General features: G+C 37.7%; 1 protein-coding gene across 1 annotated transcript in view; it reads right to left on the bottom strand.

Annotated features, from left to right (window-relative positions):
- Positions 1-21,834, bottom strand: part of ENPP3 (ectonucleotide pyrophosphatase/phosphodiesterase 3) — a 67,878-nt gene that overhangs the window by 24,554 nt on the left and 21,490 nt on the right. Inside the window, exons 7-16 of the mRNA XM_024551877.4 lie at positions 19,929-20,008; positions 18,153-18,272; positions 17,504-17,613; positions 16,150-16,215; positions 15,367-15,439; positions 11,977-12,085; positions 10,196-10,324; positions 9,777-9,808; positions 5,542-5,669; positions 103-169 (exon numbers count right to left, since the gene is read on the bottom strand). Coding sequence (XP_024407645.2) covers positions 103-169; positions 5,542-5,669; positions 9,777-9,808; positions 10,196-10,324; positions 11,977-12,085; positions 15,367-15,439; positions 16,150-16,215; positions 17,504-17,613; positions 18,153-18,272; positions 19,929-20,008 — 914 coding nt within the window. The remainder of the gene's footprint in view (positions 1-102; positions 170-5,541; positions 5,670-9,776; positions 9,809-10,195; positions 10,325-11,976; positions 12,086-15,366; positions 15,440-16,149; positions 16,216-17,503; positions 17,614-18,152; positions 18,273-19,928; positions 20,009-21,834) is intronic.

The following is a 21,834-nucleotide window of genomic DNA, read 5'->3' as shown; positions in this document are numbered from 1 at the left end:
TCTTTATGTTTTGTTGGCAGATGTAGTCAAAAGTCCTGAACATTGGCTATCAGGAAGCAGGCACTTAATATTTGTTTAAAAAAAAAAAAAGCAGTAAGTTACCTCCATGGCCTTAAACTTATTGTCAAAACCATGGTCACCTCCTCCACAGTTTGAACTGGATTTACTCCTATAAAGAAATAATATGATTATACTCTGATCAATCTATTTATATGAGATCTTATTGCAAACTGAGATTTAGTGGATCTTTATGTCTTTATGTAGCTTCTGCTTTTACATAAGTAAATTGTTCTGTCAACAACAGCGTAAATCTAGTTATGTTCACACTCAAATTCATAAGCCCAGAGGGACAAGCAGAATGATAGAAGAGAAGGAAGGAGAATTCCAAGATCTACAAAGAGAAGTCAAAATACTTTTACTCTTAGACATTGACGAAAGGATAATAACAAAGGCATAGATTAAAAAAAAGAGTGTCTTCATGCTTACCTGCACATTTACATGTTAATGTCTGTGTTATTAAGAATAGTTTGATTAGTACGTTACTTTGCTTTAGAAATAATTTTTTAATCTGGAAAAATAGTGATTTTCTATTTTATGGCAGAGATGTCTAAAAAATAATATAAACATATAAATAAAAAAGCTCAAGGCAAGTTAATTATAATACTTGAAAAGGACAAGCCAGCATATTCTGTAAATTCAGAGTTTATTTTTAACTTTTCAGATTTTCTTCCAAAAGAAAATGGACTGCTGCTGTATAACTTGAATGATTTTTCAAATTTAATTAATTTTTTTTTGCTTACTTTTCACATTTCAGTCTTTGAATTGAGTAGTATTGGTAATTTCATATATAGTTGGTTTTTGTACTGAAAACAAAATAGCAATCAATGAACCTTTATTATTTTTTTAAAGCAACAATGTTATACTGGTTCAAATTAGATCTCTAAAGGGGAGAGAGAGAGAGTGAGAGAGAGAACAAGAGAGAGACTCTTATTTCTAAAGTTTCTAAAGGTTGTTCTTAAAAGATTTCTCTCACTTGCCTCTCCACTCCCCAAATCCCATTCTCTAAGGCAAACACACATGCACACACTATTTCTATTCCTTTTAGAATTGTAGGCTCAACTGAGCGCAGGACAAGTGTTGGCGAGGTTGTGGAGAAAAGGGAACCCTAGTGCACTGTTGGTGGGATTGCAGACTGGTGCAGCCACTGTGGAAAACAGTATGGAATTTCCTCAAAAAACTAAATATGGAACTGCCTTTCAATCCAGCAATTCCACTACTGGAACTATATCCTAAGAGCCCTGAATCACCAATTCAAAAGAACCTATGCACCCCAATGTTCATAGCAGCACAATTTACAATAGCCAAGTGCTGGGAACAGTCTAAGTGCTCATCAGTAAATGAATGGGTCAAAAAACTGTGGTACGTTTAAACGATGGAAATACTAAATAGCAGAAAGAAAGAAGGAGCTCCTATCCTACCCCTCACCACAGCACGGGTGAAACTGGAAAGTATTATGCTAAGTGAAGTAAGCCAGTTGATGAAAGACAAATACCATATGATCTTACCTATAAGTGGAACCTAATTAACAAAACAAACAAATGACCAAAGTAGAACCAGAGACTTGGTAATAAAGAACAAATTGACAGTGACCAGAGGGGAGGGGAAACGGGGATAATAGGGGTAAAGAGGAGAAGGGGGTAAGAAAAGGAACACAAATAGAGGACTCATGGGCAAGGAGAAGGGGGGATTGATGGTGAGAGTGGGGGGGCAGGGTAGGGGTGAGCAATGGGGAGAAAGGCAGGACAACTGTAACTGAACAACAAAAAATTAAAAAAAAAATACTAAGAGTAATGACCAAAAAAGGTCTTTTGAGCCATTCATTGGTAAAATTTTCTAAAAGTGATTTTTATTTATCTTTCTATTTTCAGAAAAATCTGTGTTTTTTAAAAATATTACTCCTAACCCAACTTAATGAAAAAAGTTTAGTAAATATTACAAATCTTTATTTGGAACCAAAAGATAAAAAATATTGTTTGAAAAAGCTCTAATTCCCATTGCAAGTGAAAACTTTAGAAACTTGTTCTTCTAAATCATTCTGCTTATGTTTCCAACTATTAATTTGGCTCTGGAAATTACATATGGAAAAATGGAAGCTGTCATTTGGAAAAGATGAGTTGATTTTATCTGTCGTAATTTAGCTCAACTTCCAAGTACTATATGAAATCTTTGGAACAATTTTTTTAAATGTTCTTCATGTCTAATTAATAAAGTCGAGATCAGGGCCGGGTCTCTCTGCCCCAGCTGGGCAATGACACAAATGAGAGATGAACAAGACTGCTTTCCACATTCCCCATCAGATGCCAACTCCTACCTTGCTCTGTAGTGTCTTGCACATTTTCCCTTGGTTGGCTCTTCTACTGCCACCATTCTAACCTGGATCCTCATTACCTCTGATCTGAACTAATTAGCTCATTGGTTATCTGACTCATAACTTCAGAATCTTACTATAAAACACACGCACACAAACACACACTCATATACACACACCTCTAATCCTATTCAACACTATCACTCCTGGAAATGGAATTTGTGTTTTAATGAATACAAATGTGGAACAGAACATGATGAACCAGTGCTACCCTGAAAAATCTAAGTTATGAGTTCACTACAGTTCCTTTCCTGGCAGTGTGCTACCTGACTAGTCTTACCATCATCCCCCCACTGCTCCACAGCCGCCCTTGGGGCTATTATAACCCTGAGGGATGGATCCCTCCACATCTTCCTAACTGGCCTCCCTGCCACTCACTTGACCTTCCTCCTCCATATGGGAGCTAGGGTGAGCTCTCTGAAATGCAAATCCCACTGTATCTGCCTCCAGCCCCCTTGTATTTCCCAGTGGTCTCTTCCTTTACTCTGGATCAAAGTCACAATCCTTAGTCTTGACAGAGAAGGTCTTCCATGCAGAAGGCAGCTTCATTCACCCAGTGCTCTAGCAATAGAGGACCACTTGGCAATTGCTGGGATCTAGTTGTTCTGCCAAGAAACCTAACTCTTTCTGCCATTTCTTGTCCCAGGGCTGCTCCTGGCTGTCAAAAGGTGCCCTACTGCTCTGGGAGGAGCATTTAGAGAAAGCAGCACCTCTGAGAAGACACAACCTGGCGGCACTCAAGTCTTGGCAAGCAGAGGATGCCTCCCAGCAAAAAGAAATACTTCCTCTTCTCCTGCAAGTGCAACTGATGTCAGGGCTTGGTGAGCTGAGAGAGGGTTACCTTTTGGCTCCCACTCACGTTCTTGGCTGAGGGCTCTTTACCAGGAACAGACTGCACAGCTACACAGGGTGGATCTGCTGTGTGCAGTAGCGTTTAGCCTAACTGATCCTGCATCTTCAAATCCACAGGAATCGTGCTTACCAGGAAGAATTCTCTGAAATTCTCTGACCATACCTGTGCCTTGTGCTTGATCCTAGTGCGCAGTTGTTACATCTGATGGCAGCTGCTGCCTCCCTCCCCACCTGGGCTAAGATCTTTAAGGTGGGAACTGTGTCTATTTCCATTTCTTAGAAAGGTTCCTGGGATGTATTTGTCAGCTTCTAATGAGCATAAAGCTTATTTCCAATAAAATTAAAAGTTGCTATTCATGTATGTCTGAATGGGCACTTTAACAACACTTCAACTATAGTGTTAAAAGTAATTGGGTTTCACCAAAACAATAAAATCTAACACATTAGGGGCAAAAGAAGGATGATGAAGAAGAAGAAAATAGATTACACTAAAATGATGAAATTTGCAATGACTTTGAAAGTGGGAATCTAATCTAGCTATCAAGTATTGAACACTGTAACTAAAGACAGCATGCTTCAACTTAGAAAATAAGTAGCCTGAGACTCAGGAGTGAAGAGTTGGACACAGACTGACCCAAGGACTTCTTCACATGAGACTCCTTCGTTGTTCTGCTTAGGGCTGTACTCAACCTTTCTACGATGTAAGCTAGGTTACCTTGTATGTTAATAGCAAGAGAATAATAAAACCAGGCTCATCTTGCATTACAGATGAGAAAAATGAAGCCCTGGGACAGTAATTAGTCCTATTTCTCACAGCAAGCTAGGTGCAGGGCCAGGTGTTGAACTCTGGCTGCTTTTTTAACATCTCACTGCTAGCTATTAAATGTACAAAGCGCATAATTTGAGACTGTGTATTAATGCGGGCAACCCAGAGGCATTCTGGTGGCTGGACTCTCCTTCTGTAACCCGCAGGTCATGCTGTGGGGTGATGGGCACGTTCTCATTTGTACCAGTGGCCTCCTAACTTTGATCTCATACTCCTAACAATAACTATTTGGAGAACTTACCCACATTTGGACATGTATTTATTTATATATTACATACATACACTACTAACAATCCTACTTGTTTAATATTAGTAAAGCTTAATGTTGTTCACACAATTTAACCTTCTTTTAGAGAATGTTGTTCTGAGCCGTGGTATACCCTAATGATGCGCAAAAAGGTCAGGCAACTGCAATCTCAAGAAGAGAGGCCAGTGCCATCTAGTGACCAGATGTGAAACTGCACAATCTGTGGCCTAGCAATGTACCTGCTTGCTTTCCCAGTACCTTATGAAATAGGCATGGCCGAATCTCCAGTTCCTCGCCTTGCACACTTATATTAGAGCCCAATTCCTTCGTCTACCTTCATCTCCTCTTCCTTTGTTAAACATGCCTTTCAGCCACTGTATTCCCACTGTCTTATGTATTTCCCTGGCTTTATGTAGCAGAGAAATAAGATAGGCCAGAAAACATCATGTAATCCTCATTCTATTTATATCCACTCACACACATGGGGAAAATACTTCAATAAAATTTTAAAGTGGGAAACATTAAACTTCTAAAAAACAAGCAAATTTTGTCTACTGGATGATGATCAGTCTTCTGCATTTCAAATGCTGGGAACAGGGTCTGACACACAGCAAGCATCAATAAAGTCTTGTTAAATCAATGAGTTAATTGGTTATTTGGGGATGCAGTGATGCAGAGTCATTTTTATTTCTCTTCCACACGCTCATGTATTGCAAAGGCCCCATGATCAACATGAATTACAACTATAGCTAGGAAAAAAAAGTGACAACCACTTGGTTGGCTTGGCCTTACAGCCTCAAATGTGCTCTGTTGTGAAAACCACAAAGCTGACAAGGATCTTAAAGAGCCAGCCTGGAATACAACTGATACATTTTTATATCCTGTCTGCTGCCCGAAGGAGGCCACAGCTGTTTGGATAAGAATGAGCTGGTACTGACAGTGTCTGGGAGAGTCAACGAACCATCTCAGCATCCTTCCTCACTCTCAGCTGCATCATGGAGACTAGGAAGCTAAAATCAGCAATCCAGTAACACTCGCTTCAAACACAGAAGTGCTGGGTAGCATATAAAAAGTCAAGAAAATATCATGCTCAAAAAAATTCACGTGATCATAATAGCAGAGAAAGGTCAAGTAAATTTATAATAAAAGATGGCTGCTAAAAGTATTATAAGGAAAAGGCACACAGACCTCACAGCCAGCCACTGTCGATCCATCAAAAGATGAGCTTTGTCAATTCTGACATTTTTGGCAAAGTGTAGTCGTTTTGGCAAATCAGGAGTCAAATAAGGTGTGAAATGCTGATCAGGTTTTTGGCACTGAAAAACAGATAAATTATTATTTTTTCAATTTTATTTTTCAATTACAGTTTACATTCAATGGCACTTTATATTAGTGCCAGGTGTACCGCACAGCAGCAGTTAAACAATCATATACTTACAAAGTGACCCCCTGATGTTCCAAGTACCTACCTGGCACCATACCTGTTATTACAGGACTGACTGCATTCCCTACACTGTCCTCTACGTCCCCACAACTATCTTGCAATGACCAATCTGTAATTCCCAATCCCGCCACCTTTTATCACCCAGCTCCCCCCAAGTCTACTCCCCTCTGGCAATCTCCAGTCAGTTCTCTGTACCTATGAGTCTGTTTCTATTCTGTTTATTTATTTTGGTTTTTAGATTCCACATGTAAGTGAGATCATATGGTATTTGTTTTCCTTTGTTTGACTTATTTTACCTAGCATAATACCCTCTAGGTCCATCCATGCTGTTGCAAATGGTTAGTTTTTCATTCCTTTTTATGGCTGAGTAATATTCCATTATATATATTTTCTTTTCTTTTCTTTTTTTTTTGCACCACCACTTTTTTATCCATTCATTTACAGACAGGCACTCGGGGTGCTTCCAAACCTTGCCTATTGTAAATAACACTGCAATGAGCACAGGAGTACATATATTCTCTCATTCTAGTGTTTCAGGTTTCTTCATATATATTCCCAGAAGTGGAATTGCTGGGTCATAAGGCAGTTCTATTTTTCATGTTGCACTGTTGTCCACAGTGGCTGCACCAGTCTGCATTCCTACCAACAGTACGTGAAAGGTCCCTTTTCTCCACGTTCTCGCAAGCACTTGTTTGTTGCAGATAAATTATTTCTTTATGACATATAAACTATGAAAGCTAATTCAGCAATTTTGCTTTCTAAGACAATTTGTTAAGTACTTTTTAAAAATAAGAAGATTTAAGCTTAGCTACTACAATAGGAATATTAAATCTATTATCAATGTGGTCTCATTCCCTAATTATGTTATTTTTATTATTGCAACAATACTTAGGTTGTGATTGAAAATATGATGTAAATTATATTGTTTAATGTTCTAAGTTTTTATTCCTATGTGTGTATGTGTATATATCTTTACCCACCATAAATTTCCCTTCTTGTTTTCTTATTTTGAGATAAAATAGATATAAGTCTAGATTTAGAATGGTACTTTTGAGTCTAAATTATATATGAAAACTATATACTATACATTAGCAGAATGAGTGAAAATTTTAAAATCACTTTACTTGCACCAAAAAATCCCTTCACTATTGACTCAATTTATACTTTAAATAACCCTACATTTGCTTAATTTCAAATCAAGTCAGTAGTCTTTGAAATCTACTAGTCTCCTTATTTGTAATATATTATGGAATTCTCACCAATTAGAGAGAAATGTTGTTTTTTTAATTATTACTGCTGTACCTAGATGGCATATTTTAAGAGTCTATAAAAACAAAAATCAAACTGCTATCTATCCACGTAAAAAAATGAAATGAGAAATTAGACTATGAAAGATCCTTTTTTCCCACATTACCTCTTTCAGAAGAGAAAGATAATACAGGTAAGAATATGGGTATGAAGGAAAAGGGAGTTCTATGGAAAATAATCTCACAGGGTGATCTGATCATAAATTCCTAACTGGGCAGCTCTTGGTGGGTAGTCTCTCCCCAGACTTGTAATTTTTTTTTTTAAATTTTTTAAATTAAAAAAAATTTAAATTTTTTTTGAAATAAATTTGACTTGTAACTTCTTTAGGGGAAGGTGTTTCAAGCAAGACCTGTCCATTGTTCTTGTGCATCTACATTAACACACCTTTTGAATAAACAAAATCATCCTCAAGAGAGCACATAACCTTGCTAACTATCCTAATCCAATTCCTGCCTTGCTTTCCCCCCATCCTCCTGTAATCTTCCCTACTTTCCTTCTTAATTTCAAATGTCTGAGAGAAGCTGCCAACACTGTCCTTCTCCAAGCATTTGAGATTTTGCTTTTTGTCAATTGTCAGTTTGGGCTCCAATAGATCCGTATGCATTCTCTATAGGTTTGGACATTTCTTACACAGACATGGGGAAGTAATTTTTTGCAATACCCTGATTTCTCATTTATTGTAATCATCAATAATATCATAAATATTTGAAGTCTGTGTCACTGTTAAAGAAATATATTATAGAAAGTAGGAAAACAAAGTATGTTGTAGAATGAAAGGGGGAAGAGAAAAATATTTATTGCACAGATATTTCTGCCTATTTTTTTCTTACTTAGTTGGCTGTCATTTCTAGGCTTATTTTTCTACTATTTTATTATTTATCATTACTTCCTTCTTAAGCCAGTGTCATTTGACAAGCCATACTTTCCTATCTGGATGATTATGTAGACAGTAAATCCAGGGAACAGTTGAGCTACACTCCTCACCCCTGAAAAAGTACATGATTACTGTTTGTGTTTGAGAATTTGATACGAAAACACTAGAGTTGAGATTAAATTTTGGTTATTTTATCCTAAGGAAGAACTTGATACTGTTGTCTGTCGTGCAGCCAGAACGCTGAGGAATGTACTTGAGTTGCCAGTCTGTATTTGGTTATGTTTGTCCAATCCTAGCTCCAAGTAGGCCCGAGAACAGCAGCACTGGGAATATTGTGCTACTACAGGCAATATTTTCCCAGGAATAATGGACTACTTGGTGTAATAGCGGTCCATGTGGGGGGCTCTGTAGCTCTAGGCCCAGTCCACATCTGTGATGCCACATAATGGATTTCCAAAGCCCATGGCAACCGACCCCCTGTACCAGGGGGATTATTTGAGATTTTTCCCTTCCTCGTGTTACCAGGACTTCAGCAATATAGATCGTGAGGTGAGGGATAAAAGGGAAAACAGTGCATGGATTCAGAGAATCCACAATTGAAAATATCTCAACTACCCATCCAATCAGGATGAACACACTGCATGTATAACCTTCACCAGTAGGGGGTGAGATAGCCTAGCATTCTTACTCAAAATCAGATTATTAGAAAGTGTAAAAGAAAAAAGGACTGCTTAACACTCAGGATTTCTTCTCTAGTGGTCATTCCTACTCCAAACTTGCACTGGGTCCCAGGTTATAGTAAGTTTATTCTTCACTAAGCATATCCTTAATCATTCACATTTCATCCTAACGATTTTTACTATAATTGCATATCACCTATACTTTAAAAATATCTAAACCTGGCTGGTGTAGCTCAGTGGATTGAGCATGGGCCTGCGAACCAAAGGGTCTCTGGTTCTTTTCCCATTCAGGGCACATGACTGGGTTGCAGGCCAGATCCCCAGTAGGGGGCACTCAAGAGGCAACCACACCTTGCTGTTTCTCTCCCTCTCTTTCTCCTTCCCTTTCTCCTTTCTCTAAAAATAAATAAATAAAATGTTTAAAAAATAAAAAATAAAATAAATAAATAATCTAGTCCCATCCTAAGCAATGGTAAAGTCATGAATATAGTAGCTAGGCTAATTGATATATAGATATTTATTTATGAAGATGATTTAAATATAGAACTATTAAAACTACCACACAAGACTAGTTTCAGGTCTTTCTAGGTGTAGTGAACTCCACCTTAAAAAATTCAGATTGATTTAAGCTGTCTGGAGTTTGTCTTGCTCATTCTCTTACAATCTGGGGTGTGGGAAGAACAACAACAAAAAAAACAGTTGCAATTATACTTGGAAGGGAAAGACGATTTTTCTGACCTGTACAAAAAGATCTGTCAGACTTTGTGTTCTGATGTAAAGTCACACACACACAAAATATGAAAGGTGACCTGCCTGAAGCTCATTAGCACGGCCGCTTTGAATGAAACCTGAGCCCATTCAGTGAAAACCAGGAGTCAGTGCCACATTTAACCCCAGATGAATTTCCTGTGGTGGCATCAACTCCAGAATGAAAACAACTAAGATCAAAGCAACTGATTGAAAAAAAAAAAAAGCAACTGATATGCATATGACAGAAGGTTTAAAAAATAAATTACATGTGGCTTATACTCATAAATATAGAATATAAATTTCTTGAGACCCAGATTAAGAACATTACATTAACTTAAATAGATGTGTCAGGAGACAGTATACTTACACTGAGGTTCCTAACAATTTCCTCAGAATTAACTGTTTTAAAAGAAAAAATATAAACCGCATTACAATTGGCACTTGACAACTGCAACAATGTAAACAACTCAGGTGAATTTGACATATACATTAATAATAATTATAATTTGGTAAAATTAAATAAAAAATTATTTCAAGCAAAGAAGTATTTTAGCATTTAAGAATGGAGTAGAATATATTTTCACCCAACAATATTAGGTTTTACCATGGCCTTTATCCGCTGACTGAACTTACACATGGGATTTTCTCATTTACTTCTGTCTGTTCTTCCCAAGAAATCCAAAGAGAGGGCCTAGTAATCCCTACATCTCCAGAGGAGGGGGCTAGGGTGATTCACTCTCAGTTTTACCTTTTTCTTTTTTCCTAGATGGGCATCTTCATACTTACAGCTGTAAAATTCATCAGGTATATTACGAGCCCTGATTCGGGGGGCAGGCCCTTGAAACATGTAGAAGTTTACTTGGGGAAAGTAATCGGTCATATATTCCACCTGGTCACAATAAGTCTGAGCCATTCCTGAAATTAAAATATATATATATGTAATTATATTATATGTAGTACATATAATATATATATATTAGTCGCTGAAAGTATAAAGATGTTAACAATTAGTTGTCTTCAATCCTGTCAAACAGAAGACTTTTTAGGTTACAGATTCCAAACCAAGTTTCCTGAGAACCTGTACAATTACCAGATTACTTTACTCTGAACGGCAGACCCTGAAATCCTGGCAGTGGAGGAGAAGGTCATGTTTATAAGAAGAGAACACTAGACAGAAACTATGAACGGATCACTTTGCTCCATGTGGGTCAATTAAGGTAATTTCGGAGAAAATGCTCTATAGGAAGTGAGTTAGATTTTATATCTGACTTGAACCTAAGGTAACATGATAGATCTTAAAATAAAAAAAAATAACATGCATTTTTATGAAACAATACATGAAGAGAATAAGGGCTAGAAGTATTTACTTTTTATAAGTGTACTATTTAATTTATCTAAGAATCATGTGCTCTAAAAACAATGTGGTAGTTAAGCCACTTTATTTGAAGATTCTTCAAACTACGTCTAAATTTTAATTATTAATATTTTATCTTCTCTGTTTATGATTATCTTTTATAATTTCTTTGAACACAATATACATTGAAATATCTTTTAAATTTTAAAACAATAGGCCAAATGTTAGGGAATCTTTTTATACATTTTAAATAAATCACTATGTTTCATATTACCTTGACATTCTAAAATATGAACAAAAGTTCTACAAACATGCTCCTTTCCTCTTCTTGCCCCATACCTGGTTCCTTCACAGCCCTCGGAACACACCAAATATCCTCCTAGAGAAGATGATTTTGACCATCCCATTTAGAAAAAGTTTGTTTCTGCTTTCTGTACTTTCAAACACACCATTATTAGTAAAGTACTCGGTATTAAGTAAGCCCTTAAAAAATATTTGTTGAATGAGTACTTTAAAATTGTGTGAGGTGGCAGAGGGTGTGGCAGCTGTTCCTTGTCTTTTTTTTTAGAGAGAGAGGAAGGGAGGGAGAAAGAGAGGAAGAGAAACATTGATTGGCTGCCTTGCACGCACACCCTGACTGGGGACTGAGCCTGCAGCCCAGGTATGTGTCCTGACCAGGAATCAAACCGATGACCTTTTGGTTTGTGGGATGACTCCTAACCAAGCCACATGGGTCAGGGCTATTCTTTGTCATTTAACGCTCAGGTTAACTGAAATGAAGAGTTAACCTCAAGTAGATGAATGTGAAGTAGCAGAGACTTTATAGAACTCTACTCACATAACTTAAAAAAGAAATCTGCAGGGCATAGCAAAATTAGCCAGTATAGTAACAGTAGCCAGTCTATATGAAAGAATCACCCACTGACAGGTAGCCCCCCAAAAACACCTTTAATGATTAAATAACAATCTAACTACATCCATGAAGTATGAACAACTTCATTCTTACCACAGTGTATGTATGGATTTTCAGAGTGAATGTTAGAATAATTAAACTAGAAATTTAAGGGCTACTCCTCTTTTCATCACTGCCTACCCAAAACTCATTCTTTGCTTATTTGACAGCATCCAGGTCTACAAGTATGGACTTTAAAGACATCACTAGTCTTTTTGTAACAGGTAATCAATGATAAAAACGCAATATTTTGAAGCATACCATGGTCAGCCAGAAGGATTATATTGACACAGTTGTCTAAGTTCCGCTGTTTTAGACCTTCCATCAACATTCCAAAGGCATTATCGACCAACTGTAAGGCTTGAATTACCTATGGAAAAAAATTGAAGTTAAGATGGTCTTCATGAATTAAGGTTTAACTAACCAAATCATTATCTAATCAAGTAAAAATTAAACATATTTTCTTCTCTGAAATTGCTGGTACTTTAAATAGGACATCAGAAAGCTTTACCAAATACCACTTCTCTAAATTTCTGTAGACAAGACATTGAAGCACTGTGTTTTGCCACGTACAATGCACTCCCATGCAGTGCCCACCCGCATTTTTGGCCTAATCTTTTAGGAAAAATGTCTTATGTTTTAATTTTTTAATTCAATTTTTATTTATTTATAGATACTTTTTTGTATTATAAAGGAACTTTAGCATTTATTTTTGAACATATTATGGTACAAGAAATTTTATGTAATGAATAATTATAAAATACAAGCACAGATACAAGGTATTTCAGGCACTACCCACGTATAATGCATAGCCTTATTTTTCCCTCAAAAATTTGGGCAGAAAAATGTGCCTTATACAAGGCAAAATGTGGCATCTTCCTACAAACAAAGATAAACTACTGTCCAGTAAATATCTGAGAAAAATGTTCAACCTCAACAAACATTACTTAGTTGCAGAGGTTTTCATGATAGTGCCCAATGTTGGGGAGGGGAATCCACCGAAATTTCTCTGGGGACTAAAATGCGTACGACCTTCTGCAGGGCCATGTGACAACAAGAGCATGAGTAACCAGAAAGTTAAAAGGAGCACGTCCAGTAACTTAGTAATTCTGCTTCTGGGCACTCGTCCTAAATAAACACTTAGAGTACAATTTACATACAAAGACATTCATCACAATATTTATTTAGAATTTAAATACAAAAACAAAGTTTTGCCACACCTTTGAGAAGGCACACTTGACAGCCTTTAAAAAGTACTTTTAAAAGAACAATGGCATAAGAAAAGGCTCACAATACAATGTCAAACATAGAAAAGTAAAACCAAACTATATATACACTGATAGATATCGCATAATCCTGACTTTGTTTTTACATATATTTAGCATTTTTTAGTAAGCACACATGAGCAGAAAACGGAAAGGAAATATGTTAAGGTATATATTATTAACCTTGGTTGTCTCTGAATAGTGAGTTGGAGTTTATTTTTGTTTCATTGTCAATATCCTTTTGTGGCTTTAAATTTTTCTACATTTTATCAGTATAGTACATTGAACTGACTTTAGTTTTAAATGAATAAATTTTAACTGGCATCACTTTTTAAATTTTTTTCAGTGGATAAGAAGGTATACTAGCCTCCATTAGGAGGGGGAAATGTTTATAATCTTTCTTAGTACTATTATAACAATGATGGCCCTTTTTCTCTTTTTTTGAGGAATTCTACTAGCCAATTTCTGTTAGGAACTTTAGTGCGTTATTTCATGAAATCCTCACAGCAAACATTCATGGGTGGTCCTTGTGGAACTTCCAGTTGTAGAGGCCAGGAAATTGGAAGTTTAAAGAAGTTCAGTGATATGTTCGTGGCTCCACCACTAATAAAGGACAGAGCAGCACTTGAACTGAAACTACCTTTATGTACTGCTAAATGTATCAAACTCCAAGATGTTTTCCTGACCCTCATTCTTAGGGTTCACCATACACTCCGGTTCGCCGGCGAGAGTCAGTTTCCATCGGTTGTCATGGCATAATTATGTCCCCTTTCACAGAGTCACCCTACTCACTCCCTAGTACACCAAGGGCCCCTCAACTCTGTCCTCTCCCAGCACCTGGGCATTCTGTTACTGTTGGACTCCCCACAGTTGTGAAATGACCTGGGCTTTCCTGCCTGCCTCCCCAGGAAAGCGTGTGCTCCTATGGCGGAGGGACTGGGCAACCGAACTCATCACAGGCTCCCTAAGCACAGAGTCGTCACAGAGTACACACTCCACAGACGGCACACCTTCCTGAACGTGAACTCTCCAGCCAACCCAGCTCTAGCCCAGCGGGGTTAGCTGCTGTTATTATTCTTCCCATTGCCATGGTGTCTACTTGTCTAGCCATCTGTCCTTGCATCTGTCTGTCCCTTTGTTCATTCTGTGTGATCCTTTAATGTGCTCAGCTCCACCCTTGATGAGGCTGCTTGTGAACTTTTTTCTTTTTGTCTCTCAGAGGAGAACTTTCTAACCAGCCCCAGCCCTCTTCCAACCCAAGAAGTTTAGAATCTACTCAAAGTCCTCTCTGGGCACCCTGATCTTTTCCTTTGCAGCACTTTCCGTAAATACACTTAAAATTTATTTGGGTGCTAAACTAGAGCATTGATTAAGAGAAAAAGATATGGTGCCTGATATTAAGTCAACTATAGTGGGCAGACAAATGCAGATTATAGCATACTCTGTCAAGGGATTAATCATAACAAATATGGGTAACAATTAAAATGGGAAAGAGGAAATTGTGAATATGCATTAGGACGTCCAACCTGCAGCCCACGGGCCACATGCGGCCCAGGATGGCTATGAATGCAATTCAACACAAACTGTAAATTACTTAAAACCTTTTTTTTGCTCATCAGTTTTTGCTAGTGTTTGTGTATTTAATGTGTGGCCCAAAGACACCAAAACATTGGACACTCATATGAGTGAGCCATTCACTGTCAGAATAACCTGATTAAGTGTTAAATTCTGTGCTATAGTTTAGAGCAGTATTGGACAAACACTGAAGGGTTAAGGTGGCAAGAATGAGCCAGGCTTTATTTAGAAATCATTTTGGTTTAATGGAAAGGAAAAGAAAAGGCATTTCTGATAAATAGCCAGTCATGCTGCCAGAATAAATATGCTTGTGTTCCAGTTGAGGATAACTGAGGGTAATTGTTAAGTGAGTTCCCATGGGATGGGGAAATGCCATAGTCATGAGGGCCTTCGAAGCTTTACATCAGTGGGTTTTAGAAGAGAGACTTTTTTTTTTTAATTAACCTTGAAGAACTGTTTTTCTATAGTAAAACCATAACAGAATGGTTTAGATAATGAAGAAACTAATGTTAAAAAGTCTCCTTCAACTATAATGGGAGTTCAGGAGGGGAATAACTCTGCCTGAGGCAATAACATGTTAAGTCAAATTACAAGGAGCTTATAAATGAAGCTGAGCGGGAGAACAGACAGCTGGGTACCCCACAATGAACTTGCAGGTGACTTAATGTGAAAAGGGCTACATTAACGCATTGGATAGACACATGCAGTATCTAGCTTTGATGTTTTCATGACATGAAATTACAGTAATATCATTTAATTTTATGGGTTAAGGCTGGATGATTTGATATTTGTACATTAAAAAAAAACTTACTTGGGCACTAACTGGTCCAAATTTATGTCCTGAAGAATCAGGCTGTTCCACATATAGTGTATAAAAACTGGGTCTAGGGGTAAAATTGAAACAGAGAAAGACATTGTTGACTTGGAATAAACCTATAGGTTGGATTTGGGAAGTTTGTAAATCTAGAACTTTGTGGCAGTTCCTTCTCTTTGTCCTTGGCCTCCTCCTATTCATCCAGGCCCAGAGGTTCCTCTTGGCCCCAGCAGGGACAGTCTCCAAATGGCAGTTAAGTAAGTGTCAGGGCCGGTCTGACTCAGTAACAAAAATCGTCTTGTTCTTGCCATTCGGTCCTCTCTTGGCGTGCCTCGGCCCTTTACATTTCTGAGTTTCTTACTTTTGGCTGGCTCTGTTCTACTGCTCCAGTTTTGCCTTTAAGTGTCTGGTTTCTGACACACTGTTGACCTGGCGGTCTCTTCCAGGGTGCTCTGACTCCGGCCTGCTGCCATGACCTTGCTTTGGTGCCACGGGCTCCTGGAGTCGGTCCTGACCCCTGAGTCTCAGATCTAATCTCAGCTCTGCTCTCAACCCATACCTGGTTCTGTGACACTGGCCTCTGTTCTGTCTCTCTCACCCCATAGTGGCAACCAAGTGCTCAAGAGCAAAAAGTCAACTGCACTCAGGAATAATTTGTAAAAAGTACCAATTAAGAGGAAATGTCAAGTTTCTTTGTCCCAAATGGTCATTTCATGTAAAGAAATAATTCCATTTTATGCCCACAAATCGCTCACTGTGCCTGCATTTCTTTGACGTTACCTTTCAGCTTTGGGCAGGTCCAGCCATTCTAACAAAGTGAAGATCCTCTGTTCATATGGGACGTTCCTAAAAAGTACAATAGATCATTTTGTTAAATTAATCAAATCAAAAATATTTCCATTAGATTCTTACTCAGAAAGGCAGGTGGATATTTTCAGATATCCATTCTGTGTTTAAATATGGCCAAAATACTGAAAAGAGTTCAGTATTACTTAAAGGGATTCCTGATTTTAACACTCGTATAGAGATACACTTGCCTCATTATAAATTAAATATAGTTTTTTTCCTTCTCATCTTTGTCTCCTTCAAATTTTCCCCAACTAAAATAAAAAAACAATCATTATTATCTACTCATGTAATTTGTCTAGTTTATTTATTTTATTCATTTGTGCACTTATATATGAAGCTTCTAGTGCCAAACACTATTTGTTCATTTTGAACAGAATTTATCAGTGAGCAAACAAGAATGCTTTTCTACCTAGAGATTATATTCTCTTGAAAGACAAGTAATAAATAATAAATCTAATATATAAATTATATAATATATTAAACATAAAATATTATTAAAAAGAGAGAGATGAGCAGAGAAAGAGATTCTGAGAAAGTGGGGTGGGGTGGTTTGGAATTTAAAATCTTAGTGTGAACAGGCTAAGACAAAATTGAGAAGGTTATTTTAGAGCAATGGCCCAAAGGAGGTGAGGGAAGAGGCTACACAGATGCAAGGAGTGAGATTATCTCAGACAGAGGGAACAGCAGCTCAGACGCCCAGCAGCAGAAGCAAGTCTGGAGAATTTGGCCCACTGAAAAGGTCAGCATGAAGAGTGGATGCCCAGGGAAGTAGTGAGAGAGGAGGCCCAAGAGGCAGGATGGGGGACAAAGGGGATCATACCACGTAGGGCCTTGCAGGCTTTTACTCAGAGTGAAACAGGGGCCATTGAAGTTTTGGATGCAAAGGACTGTTATAATCAGACCTGGGGGTTTTTTTTCTGTTTTTTTTTTTTTTAAGGAATTATTCAGGCTGGTAGATTGAGAATATAGGGGACAAATATAGAAGCAGGGAGACGTATGAAGAGGTGACCAAAGTCATTCAGGCAAAAGATGATAGCTCAAACAGATATTAATGCTGGAAGGAATAAAAAGTTCTCAGCACATACTTGGAATTAGAGCTACAAGCACGTGCTGAAAGATGGATGAGGGGTGCAAGAGGAGGAATCAATGATGACTTCAAGAGTTTGGGCCCCGAAACAGGAAGAATAGAATTACCATCAAGATGAAAACCAAAAAAGAAAAAAGTCCTAATCATTCTTGTCGAGATGGGGTCATATCTCGGTGGGGGTAGTAAGTGCTTTACTACCTGTTGTAAGGTGTGTAGATGGTAGGAAAGGAGCCATTTATAGCCACATCTGATCCTGGCCAAAAGTAGGCACCAGCTTTCAAGCCTTGATACATTGCTGTCAGCCAGACCTATAAGGAGGGGAAATTAAAGTGGAAGCCAAGAGAATAATCAGTTTGGGCAGAAATGGTGCCACTTATTAGAAAATAAATGATATTAACAGTTTCAGAATTTCTTTAAGTATTAAAATATATTTCACTTTTAAAAATTTATCTTTACAGCAGCTAAAAAATATAATTATCCAGGAATCCACCTGAAAAATAAAAATTGTAGTAAGGTGGTAAGAAAGAAGATCATTTTTTTTCAACTTGGTAAATAATAGCTTCTCTTTCCCTTTAAAAAATTATAAAACAGAATAAGGAAAAAATAACAGAAATCTTTCCAAGTAATTTCCAGATTGCTATGTTTATAATACATCCAACATTCAACAGGTCATTTAGTTGAACAATCATAAATATTTCAAGATTACAAATAGTGGTTAAATACCTTCCTACCCCCAGTCCTTAGAATTAGAGAGATAATGAAAAACTCAGGGCAGAGAGAAAAGAGGGACCCACCGCCACAATGGGAAATGCCATTACTTTGGCGCCACAAGCGGAATGCTACGTACCGGCTGCCCTTGCCACCAAGCTGGGTTATTTTTCTCCACCGACGAAAGTGAAAAATTCTTGTTGAGGTTTACATCGTACATATTATTGTCAATGATGCCATGTGATTCTGGATATAAGCCCTAAAATAATAATTTTTTTTAAAAAGGGTTTAAGGTAAAAGAATACATTACTAAAACATTAAACTGAAATAGCATGGATCTACAACACATCTTGGAAGGATGCCATACACATTTCGATATAAAACCCCTGAATCCGAACCCAAATATATGTGTGCGTGTGTATCCAGGTCCACCACGGCCCACGGCAGCTAATGAATATGAGGCGGATGGCGTGTGCTGATGGTGTTAAAATAACCCTTTGTGATTAATAACCTTGTTAACTGAGGTTTCCTATATTATAATAAGGATTAGGCACTGGTTATATCAGCAATAACATCAAGAAATTTACTACATAGAAACATTTAAGTATCAAATTTCCTGGCTAAATGGGTTCAGATGTGTTACCAGCACAGTAAAAGGGAGTCTGCCAGGTCTCCATCTATCTTCCCTTCTATACACACATGTGTATGTATTACCTCTTATGTATGCATATTCATGTTTTCATGTACACACAGTCAGCTCTTGTTATCATGGTAGTTATGTTCTATAAAGTTGTTGCCCCCACCACATGCCTCTACCATCGCCCTCAGGGAGACACAGGGTTAGGTGCCTGGGACCCTCTGGTCACAACAGCTCTGCCTACTCATCAATACATAATCTTATTTTATGTGTATTTCCATTTAAAGACACATTATTTAATATATATTGTTGGCTCACGATAACTCATGCCTGAAAGAAGCTTGTGCAATACATGTTTTCCTTGTAAGATGAATCACAGCCTTCTTATTCTTAGAACCCTAGACAGCATTTCAGCACTACACTTGAAGGACATTTTAAACAGCAAAATCTCCGCAAACAGCACAAACAGAAAACACAGCACTTAATAGACAATGGACTGTGAAAACCTCATTTACCGTATAAGAGCGCAAACAAGAAGGCAGAGTGCCCCTTGTTAGCCCTCGGCTGGGGACATGTGAGCCCAGCAACTCCAAGTTTTTCTGCTCCGTGAATGTTCTCAAATGACTGTGACCGTATCACAGGTATTGGCTTTGGGGTCGCAAATAAACCTTAGCAAGTAGGTAAATCTACAAATATAGAATCTGCAAATACATATATGTGTAAGTGTGTGTATAGATATACCTATACACACACTTATACATATATAATTACTTAAGGGTTAAAATTTAAATAAGTTATAGTTACTGTTCTACAACAATAAAAGACCAAATGCAAAGTAATAAAGACACAGTTGGGGCTTTGGCAATAAAGGCTGAGGCAGAGGCCTCCTTAAGAACTGTTCTAAATCTACAAAGGTTACGTAACTGAATTTTCCTTTGGGTCCATTTTGATCATTTCACTTATGTCTTTTCATACATTAAGGAGAATTTATTTGCTTTACTTGCTTAATCTAAAGAGAAATAGCCAGCAACAGTTCATTTATGAAACAAAGACTTCATAATGGCCTATGACAAAGGTGAATTAATCTAATGCCTGGACATCATTCATTGCTGTCACTCCCAGCACTGGATGGGCCATACACTGACACCTCCCAGCCTGAATTAAGCCATGAACTATCACCACATGTGCTGGTAAAATGTGTGCCTGCCTAAGCGTGTCTGGTGGCATGGTCAGTTGCCTGTCTGTGTCTGTCACTCTTTCACTGAGTCAAGTACTTACCGTGACAATGGTGTAATGATTTGGAAAGGTCTTGGTTGGATAGACAGGTCTCAGGTACTTTGAATGAAGTCCACATGTTTCTGCAACAAAGTATAGTGAGAAATTAAAGCCTTTACTGCCTCCAAAGTTGTTTGGATAACTAAAAATCTGAACATAAAAGTTTCCCAGAGAAATAGAAAACTGACTAAAGAGTGGATTGAAGATGAAAAGAGGTTAAAATTCTGACACCTACAATTCCTCGATTCTAAGGAATGTCAGTTTTTAGGAGAAGAGTGAACTAAGTTAAGGGTCTGCAAAGTAATTTTTCCAGAGAGAGCCAGATAGTCAATACGTTAGGCTCTGCAAGTCCCTGCGATCTCTGTTGCAACAGCTCACACTCTGCTCCCAAAACCCAAAGCATCCCTGGACAATACATAAACAGACAAGCACGGCTGTGTTCCAATAAAACTTTACTTACAGTTTTTCAAATTTAAACTTCACATAATTTTTTATGTATCAAAAAGTATCCTCTTCTTTTTTCCTAACTATTTAAGAATGTAAAACAATTCTTAGCATTTAGCAAGTCATACAAAAACGAGCAGAGTAGGCTGGATTTGGCCCATGGATGGCTACAGCCTGCTAGCCCCTGAGCTAACATACCCTGAACTATCCAGTAGGCGTTGTTTGCTTTTGTTGCCCCCCTCTTTCCGACCCAGGTCATTACATTAGAGTTTTCACATAACATTTGCATCTCAGCTAATAGTTCTTATATGTAAAGTATCCAATATAACAGAAGCCATCACAACTACGAGGTAACTAAGAAGGAACCGGACTGGTATAAACGCATAAGCCCTGTCATGTAGTAATGTTCGCAAAGGGAGCTAACTTTGCTGTTTATTATTTTCAGCGGTTTCCTTAGATGAGTGAAGTTTCCTGTAATCCATTTTCCACAAAGTGTGGCGTTCGTTGGGTTGTCCACGTGTCGTTTTCGGCCTGCACAGTAGCCTTGTTTCAAGGAAGTCAGAACCATTAAGCCAGTGCTGTTTCCTAGGCAGCAGTGGAGCAGAGGAAGTTTCTCATGCTAATCCCGCCCACTCGAACTCTAAACAAAAGCCTCACCATTACAGATTCTATTTAGGTTGAAACAAAGAGTGAAAATGATTGTTGTCCAGGAAGCAACAAACGTTACAGTTTGAAATAACGAATGTTTTCTCAAATACATTTGGAGTTACTCTCCTTCCCAGCCTCTAGTTCCGTGTTTTCATTATGATTCAGGAATTTCTCCCTTCAGAACCTTCTTGGGATCTATATCAAGTCTATCAAATAGGACTGGTGGGATGAGGGGTTGGGTGACAAGTAAGGAAAAGGGAGTTCAAAAAAAATCTACATTTTTAACAAACACCCCAAGTGGTTCTGATGTACATAAGTCCAAGGCCTGCTCTAGGAACTGATGCATAAAGTCTAATTAAAGATTAAAATACGTTTTCAAACAAAACAAAACAAAACAAAATTAAAATACGTTTTCCTTCTTTTTTTTAGTTAATACTGCCAATAAATAAATCTTGCCCCCAATCAAGACACAGTTAATATTGTTAAGAAATCACATAAAGAAATGAAATAAAAAATAATCCACTTATATAAGTAAAAGAAGTGGGAAAAAATCAAACAATAAACAGAGAGATAAAGTTAGTTTCTGTTTTTATTTCCTTGAGCCATGAGTGACACAGTCAAATTCTTAAATGCCTAAAGGCACAGAGCATTAAACAAAATATAAACTAGCTACTAGCAATGTGAAAACATGACATCTCCTTAATCAAAAGTCTCACACAACACAGCCCTGCTGACTATCTGCAGACTCACACTACCATTTCGGATCATCTGCCTTTGAACTAGAGCTATTAGAGAACAACTCACAGAAAACAAGGTC

The sequence above is a fragment of the Desmodus rotundus genome, chromosome 11 (assembly GCF_022682495.2).
Source record: "Desmodus rotundus isolate HL8 chromosome 11, HLdesRot8A.1, whole genome shotgun sequence".
Lineage (NCBI taxonomy): Eukaryota > Metazoa > Chordata > Mammalia > Chiroptera > Phyllostomidae > Desmodus > Desmodus rotundus.
The sequence above is the reverse complement of the archived record's forward strand: the minus strand, read 5'-3'. Positions and strand labels throughout refer to the sequence as shown.